This window comes from Nasonia vitripennis, chromosome 4, assembly GCF_009193385.2.
Source record: "Nasonia vitripennis strain AsymCx chromosome 4, Nvit_psr_1.1, whole genome shotgun sequence".
Lineage (NCBI taxonomy): Eukaryota > Metazoa > Arthropoda > Insecta > Hymenoptera > Pteromalidae > Nasonia > Nasonia vitripennis.
In genome coordinates, this window is record NC_045760.1 from 26861018 (window position 1) to 26869565 (window position 8548).

Here is an 8548-nt window from a genome sequence, read left to right on the forward strand (position 1 = left end):
TTGGCCCAAAAAACCTGCAATTATACATGTTCGCCAGAAAAGAAAATGAAGAAGACGCAAAAAAAGGATAATTACATGAAATAGAAAATTATGAAAAGGGACGTCGAGATGTAGTTGTTTAAGCGAATCGATATGGATTCACGAATCATTCGATTATTATTATTATTATTATTATTGTTAGTTATCGCTATTATTACTGCTAAACGAAAAACGGGAAAACGAGCGAGGTGAGAGAGCATAGGGATGTTTTTTTTTTGGTCGTGCGTGCGAGTGGATGTGTTTTATTATCGTAAACAAAATGAACGTACATACATACATGCAATAAATGGGAGTCTGTTTGAGCAACGTTACATACAAGAAAATGAAGCTGTTCAATTCGGGGTTACATAGCGAAAGTACACGAGATAACATTGTAAGGGTTAAAAATTAAAAAGTCACTTGCTGCAGGAACATACACAAACACGGAGAGATGACTGAACGATTATTAATATATTGCATTCTGAGGCGCGTCTGAAAATCGAAGGCTCACGGCAGCGTACAAACAAAAGCGAGTTTGATGTTTTTCCACTATGTATGTGTACATATACATATATATTATATAAATATAAAAAATTATGATTATCGCTCGAGAAAAAAGGGGGGAAAAATTAAGGAAAAAACACTACGCGAGTGCGGTTCATAAAAAGAGTGACGTGTCGAAGATGAATATATATATATATATACGTATAGTGCGCTACCACAAATTAAGTTATATAAATATATTGTTATCGAAGAGTCCCAACTATGTAATGATGCAAAAGAAAAACGTCGAAAAAAATCGGTGCACACAGAGTACGTGAAAAAAAAAATAATAATAATGAATTAATAAAGAGCAATTGACAAATCTCAGTCATCGTCTTCTCCCTCTTTTTGTCATACCGCAACCTATACTCTATCCTTGTTACCCCAAGAAAAATATATGGTAACCATTTCCAGAATTTTACCACAAACTCTAAAAGTACAGGGACACGACAATATTTCGTTATCGCACTCATAAATTTATAGGAAAAATTAGGACAAAACTTAATTTTACTAAAAAAGTATAGTAACAAATTACAAAAGTATCGTTACATCCACTATAAATTTTGTAATCACAAACAATTTAACTCTGTCGATTTTTCTACGTGTAAAACTGAATATTTCGAATGAAAAATCTTCCTAGTCTTTCGTACATCTAAAAGTTCGTCACCTCGACGAAAAATAAAAGCTCTCCAGCCCTCTAAAAAAAAAAAAAAAAATAAAATAAAAAAGCCGCAATAACCGCGTCCGTCAACGCTTTCCTCGACGTAGACTCGGCCATTCATCGACACAGCTGTGCTCTCTACACACCTGATGCGAGGGTGTGTACGTGTGCATACCCCGACTGGCTTTTTAATAGCGGATCGATGTTGAGCTACTGCTGGAGGGGAAGTCGCTAGAGCTTACACCAAGAGCTGCTGCAGTCGCAGGGGAGCAGCGGCCCAGTCGATACTCCAGCGAGTCGAAGAGAGAGGGAACCTGCAATTGCAAGCCTCCATGACGCCGAGAGGAAATTTTAGCTGCTCCCGAAACGTACATTATGCGACGATCGTTATATGCGTGTATACGACTGAATTTTAACGAGCCCATATGCGCGCTTTTGTAGGATTAAATAGTCATGAGCGATAATAACATAGGTGTGCAACTGAAAACTTTGGTTTGCGACTTTTACAAAGCTTATACAGTGTGTGTTTAGTCGCTGGTTTTATTTCAATGCCTTTTTTTCTCTTCTCACATAAAAATCATACAAAAATTACAAATCATATAACACGCACAAAAAAACATGCATCGAATACAAACGGACGTTGCGTATGATATTTACAACAAAAGTAATACTACGGACAAGCAATGCTAATAAAGAGCGGGGGGCGTGTATTTAAAGAAAATCAGTCTTTTAGAAAAACCGATGATGATCGTTTTTTTTAATGAATCAAAAACTCAACGAGTCTCAATACAGGCTCAGTACATTTCTTTCTTTCTTTGTTTCTCACGAATAAGAAAACAAACTGTATAATATTATGTATTAAATGATTCGCTCCGTAATTGCGTCTAGTATAACTCGTTACTTCCGTTTTCGCTCTTTTTCGACGATCAATATATTTATATATATAACACATTCAGTTGTATATGCAAACTTCTAATAATTCGCTTCTCTCCGCATTCACTTCACTCGTCTCATTAATATGCGCAAAGTCCATTCTCCTATAATCTCGTGTATGTATATAGGCGAGTGTGAGTGTACGAGTGCCTCTCAAAAGCAGATAAGCATTTTTTTTTCGGTGCTGCAAACTTCCGAGTGTCTATTATCTCGACTTCGCTCTCGTCGAAACCAAATGCAAAGGCGAAGCTTCAAACTACACAGACGTGAAGGAACATATTGGTTTTTCTTTACAATGTCTTTCCGATTTACATTATATAGTCGCAAGAGTTCGTTTTGTGAAATTTAACCATTACTTTTGATAATGTCGATTTTGCTTTGATATAAAAATAGGTCGAATAGATGTCATACTAATATATATGTACGTATACTTTTCAAAGAAGCATAATTCATTTTACAGGTCGATACATCGATTGCAAGTTTTTTCCTAGCAGAAAAATGAGCCGAAAATATAGTTGTTCGTTGAAAATACTGAAGAGTATAGCTAATCTATTAATGATTAAATTTCAATAAACTCTTATGTTATAATAATACCTTGTTACTCTTTTATATATGAGATCTTTGTTAAGAAATGTATCTGTTATTGTGATTTTACACATAATTTATCAATAAAAAATGGGCGCAATAAATATCGTATAATGATTAATTGCAAATTATACTACTAAATGATTGCAAATAATTACAATTAGCGTTACATGATAAAGCGAACTTAGTACTGTACTGACCAGAGAATTTATGAAAATCGCATTTTTTCATTTAATCTTTTTTTTTCAAAACGTGCAAATAATACTAAAGTACAAATACTTTTTCACACTAACTCAGCTCAGTAGGTTCATGTGGCAAACCTAAATACTTTTAAAATTTGATAATATATAGACATATTCTATAAGGTTAAACGATTTCTCAATTGATTTTTTTTACAATATTAGGATATTACTTTACAGTTATAAACAATATATGAGAGTCGTGAACTGCTTGACTAGTGTTGTGTTCTCATACCTAATTATTGATTGAGAATGTTACCTTTTTGCGGCTGAAGATACTTCAGTCAAAACTCGATCATATCAAGTGCAAGCTTCGATCATATTCCGGTAATGTGTGATAGAAGAAACAGGAGACTGTCATTTAAGAAAACCGAAATCTATCAAAGTTCGCTATTCACTGAAAATAAAGGCTTTAGTGAATATCGAACCCCAATGTGAACTTATTGTCTCCATTTTGTATAGAAACGCTCACAAGTTTCAGTATCAACCTATACTTTTTCGCCGGCAAGCAAGTGCAGTTTTCGACAGTTACACATGAAATATATACGTCATACCGAAATTTACGTCCACTAACTATAATTTGCTCAGAATCTCAAGCATTTGTCGATTGCTTTTTTTTTTTAGTTCGTCGTTAATTGATATACTTTTTGCCGTCACATCGACGACTGCACGATTACTTTACCCGAAAACCGTTAGAATAGAATGTAAAACTTTTGAGAGTGCTGTACATTTTTAGACAATGTTTTTTTTAAATCCTACCTACAAATATTTCCACATATTCGAGTGCAAGAATAGCGAGTTTCCCTATAAACCATTTACTTTTAAAATTTTTTTTTTATCTTCTCGTCAATCTGTCTCATTTTCAGCGAAGATTAAATTCTTCGAACTTCCTCTGTCTACCTTTACGATATAGATATGCATTATCTAAATCCACGGATTCGTTGAGGGGTCTTCAGGAATGTTAAATTCGATCGAATATCTCTCTCTGTCCAAATTACTGCTCGAGCCAGGAGGGCAACGATGAGTTTGGCGACTTCACCTTGATGTTGAATTGCTTTAGCGTTGCTTCCAGCGCTGTCTGGTTACCGGAGAAGTAGGCGGACACGGCATTGTGAAATAAGAGGAGTTGCTTGTGCATCACTTTGATCTAAGAATGAAAACAATGGTGATAATTCAAGCACATAAATTGACGAGATATTGAGCTTGCAGTTAGTAGTCGACAACTTACTCTGTTTTCGTCCAAAAATTTCAGTTTGATGGAGACGTCCGAACGTAATTTTTCAAAGTTTTGTTTATGCAGCTCGTAACTTTGCTGAGCTTCTTCCAATCTAGCGACATTATTTCCATCTGCCTTAGCAGCCTGTGCTAAGGCTTCGAGATCTGTTCTATACGCGTCGTACTCTATTCTGTAATAAACAAAGATAAACAAATTCATTAAACTTTCTAAAATTTCGTGAGTGCGATATGCATCGTCAAATATTACCTAGCAGTTTCGTATTGTCGGACGGTAAGTAATGTGTCCTCGATTGTTTTGTTGCAAAGCGTGTTGACAGACGAGACAAAGAAGTTTAAGGCCCCTAGGAGTGTCTCTCCATTTTTGGTCAAATTTCTCTGTGTTTCTGCGTTGTATAGAAATTCTTCTTGCAGTTCGGGTGACTTTTGAGCCAGTTCTGAAAATGCTTCACCCAACTGGTGCTGCGTAGTAACTACATTGTGAAAGTGGGATGCTAGAGCTCTGGATAATCTCAATAGGTTGCAGTATTTCTTCTGAGTATCGCGCAGCAATTCTATCTGAGTTTCCAACTCTGAAATTTGAAACACAAAGCAGATGTGTAAGTGGATTGTCATTATTATTTATGTTGGGTAGAGATGTACAATTACCAGAATCTATGGTACGGGAAGTTTTTCCAAACGTTTCGTAAACACGTTGCTTAGTGCACTTGTAGGTAGAAATACTCCAGTTCTTTATTGTTTCTATTTTGCTTTGCGCAGCACGCATTGCTGCGGCGTCTCCATTTTGTACAGGGGAACTTGGAGTCGTTGTTACTAAAAAGATTTGTTATGATCAATGAATTTTCTTATTCTTTCATAGCGCGATTCAGTCAATGGACAACTTACACGATTGAGACGTATATGTGCCAAGACTTAAATTCATAGTTGCTGGTCTGGTAGCTGGCTGACTTTCTTTTGATCTATTATTATTGGGCACATGTGGTGGAGGTGTTCCAGAGTGTACTGCAGCATCGCTTTCGTTGAGCGATGGGGCATCCTTCAACATCTCATGAATACTGCGTTCCATTCCGGGAGATGACATAGTAACTTGTGACATAACTAGATTACTTGAGTTGTAAAAAACTGTATGCTGCCTGGAAAATATCCGGATGAATATTTCAAAATCAAGAAGATTATCGATTAAACATTTAGCAAGAGCTCGGATAACACTGTTTGCAATTGTTATTGTAAATCAAAGGTAAAACACTTTTCGAATTCTTAATCTCTCCAATCGTGGCTTGCTTAGAAAACAATGAAAGCTCATGATGCAATGTGTTATTTCTAATGCAACCAGCATGCGTTATGTCAATATCTAGGACAAGCCTGTTAAGCACCGCTCGCCAGAAATTCAAAGCCTCTTTCAAAGCACTTGAAAATCGCGAACGAGAATCCAAAACAAACTGTCCCCAAAATAAAAGCTCAATCCACTAAAACGTGACCAAACACAATCACACACAAGTATATCTAATCGTCGAAGTAGCTCTGACCATCATCGCGTGCAAGTATAACAGAGTTGCCACACGGCAAAAGGGCGCACGCACCGGTCAGTAAGCTCTCTTGGCACACGACCTGATGCACGCGAGCATAAGTATGAAAATTAAGAAATAAAAAAAAAAACGACTCACCGTGCGCGCAAATCTAATAAGTCAGCGGCAGAACTGATCCCATGACGTCATGTTTGGAACTGACAGGCCTAGCAGAAGAAGCACCGACTACTACTGCCTACACACACAGGGCGTTGTTGGACGCTCCTGCGATGTTCTTCGGTTATATTTTCTCGAGTTCGCTCCTGCGTTCGCTTGGCCGTTTGAATGTATGTGTTGTGGCTCGGTTTCTTTCAGTTGGTCGAGGGACTTGTGCGGTGGAAGGCGTCGCGTCCGGGAGAGACTTTCGACGGATTACGTTCCGGATGACGTGAGGACGACGCGAGTATCCTTCGCAGGGTTTTCAGCTGGCCGTGGATGGCCCGAGGTCGAGGGCTCGAGCTACTCGTCGCTGTCGTCGCTTAGCGGGGAAGCAACGACTGGCGGCATCTTTTGAGGTTAAACGGCGCACGCATCGGTTTGAGGTTAGTTTGAGCTCTGTTTTATCCGTGCTTGGTATGATATCTTGCGAGGGGAACCTGCTTTTCTCGCATAAAAATCGAAGTCGACAGAGAGAGGTCGGGAGTATACCGTTTGTTATATTGGGAATTTTGTTGTTTACGTTCGAAATTCTTTCGAACGTTATCGAGCAACCGAATCGAATTTCACGTTCGAAATCGTTTCACCCGTTTTCCAATCACGAAGTTATTCAGGATACAAGCTTATCGTTACACCCAAACAACAACACTCGATTGTTTCATCATGATGTAATACACCCACTGCGAATTGCAACGCCTTCCCCAACAAAGCAACAATATATATATATATATATATATATATATATATATATATATATATATATATATATATATATATATATATATATACAGCTAAAAAGCAGAAGATCGAAGTCTTTGTCCGCGTTTACCCTCGCGCTTATCAGGGCAAACATAAGCCTATCTTCGCGACAGTCTCGCGAATTCCTGCGGTCGATCGCATCCGGTCTCTGCTGGTGTGTGCACAGCGCAGAGCAAATGCGATTATATCCCGTGTGTGCGCATATATACGTGCGCTCGCGCGCGGCTCTCGGGAAAACCCGCGGCGAACTTGATAAGAGCGATATAGATTGCGCGAGACACGCATTCCTCTGTTTCGCGAATTTTCGAAAATTCGAATTTCTCGTCGAGTCGGCCTTGAAAGAGCTGCAAAAAACGCACAGAAATCAAGAGCGAGGCTCTTTCGAAGTGCCCGCATATACGATTCTATTTGCGCGTCGCGTCCGAAAACGGTCAACGGGGTCAGCTCCTCGTATAAGGAGAAAACGAGCTCCGAGAGGAGGAAAACGAAAAGAGAGGCAAGGGTACGCACGCACATCCTTCGTTTGCTCCTTTTTTTTCGTCGTCGTCTCTCTGCGTAAGTACCGAAAGAGTCTTTCGCAATGCGGCGGTGCCGGCGCGTAATCGTGCGTTCAGATATTGTACGCAATCTGTGGATTTTATAGGTTATGGTCACGCCGAGGTGGGAACCCGTGGGATCGAGGCTCTTCTTAGCAAATATCACGCACTCTATGCGAATAAAAAAGCGGATTTACCACGTGGTAAAGTTCGCTGTTTACGGGCTTGGCCGAAAACATATTTTTCCCGCACAGCCTCGTATACAACGTGTATCATCGCGCTGATAAGACTGATTTTGCATTCCGGTGCGCGAATCTCTGCGGCCAAACCAGTTTTAACTTTTCGCATCAGAGAGACAGAGATAAAGCAAGCCGAGCAATAACTTACGCAAATCTACGACTCTGCGCGGGTAGTTGACCCGAGAGGGTGTCAAATAATTTCGGGGGATATTATACTTTCTTCTCTGATCCTATTTTGAAGCGAACAATAAACAGGATGTTTACGCCTGTGCCGCGTATACATTTATTCGAGAAGAAAAGTTCTGTCTCTCTACTATACATCAGGGGCGATATATTTCAAGCGAGGAGCGATTTCGAGATTGTTTCGGGGAACCCCCGACACGCGCGCCACTACTATACGCTTTTGCCAAAACGATAAAAGCGAGGAACGGCCTTTAATAAACGTCCGAAGTTTGGACCCGACGGCGGCCTTTTGTACACTCGGCGGAATTTCTTAGAGACGCTGTTCGTATATTTTTTTCTGTGCGTGTAACCGCCCTTGGACTGTACTTACGCTGTGTTTCTTCTGCTTATCGTATTTGTATCTTCGTTTTGAATTTTATTTATATTTTACGTCATAAATTTTAAAAATCGTCAAACAGCATTTCGCAGAGCCTCCATAAATTATCTAGCTTATATTTAAGTCACATATAGCTTTTGGAAATCCCGATTACCGGCGCCTCGGGGAGCCAAATTCAAAATTCAAGCGAAACGAAGGTCGAAAGCTAATTTTATTTTATAATTTTTCTTCTCGAAAGTCTCGGCCACACCACACCTTCGAAATTTAATTCGCCAAAGCCCGATCTCTAATTCTCTATCTCTCTCTCTCTCGCTTCTAAAAACCAGCAGCGAGAGCGCCGCACTGTAAATATTATTCGCCAGATCGTCTTCTCTCAGTATATAGTCTCTCTCTCCCTATATATATATACACATACACACCGTCGCGCGCGAATCGGTGCCTCGGCCAAACAGCTTCCCAGAAGCCATATCTCTGCCCAGCTCTCTCGCAACTTGAATTTCCCGCCGTGGAAAATCGTATTCT

At 39.4% G+C, this 8548-nt stretch overlaps 1 protein-coding gene across 3 annotated transcripts; it reads right to left on the minus strand.

The window, feature by feature from the left end:
* Window positions 1-204: 204 nt before the first annotated feature.
* On the minus strand, window positions 205-6331 carry LOC100123131 (arfaptin-2). Of its 3 annotated transcripts, none has more exons than XM_016988379.3 (6): window positions 5877-6331; window positions 5098-5298; window positions 4861-5025; window positions 4463-4784; window positions 4208-4385; window positions 205-4126 (listed from the first exon to the last, which is right to left on the minus strand). In XM_016988379.3, exons 2-6 carry the CDS (start codon window positions 5291-5293, stop codon window positions 3974-3976), a joined length of 1014 nt encoding a protein of 337 aa, XP_016843868.1. In that variant the 5' UTR covers window positions 5294-5298; window positions 5877-6331; the 3' UTR covers window positions 205-3973. The 3 variants fall into 3 exon arrangements, with proteins under 3 accessions (XP_016843868.1, XP_016843867.1, XP_001606742.1); XM_016988378.3 differs by having other exon boundaries at window positions 5098-5341; XM_001606692.6 differs by having other exon boundaries at window positions 5098-5345; window positions 5877-6330.
* Window positions 6332-8548: the final 2217 nt, after the last annotated feature.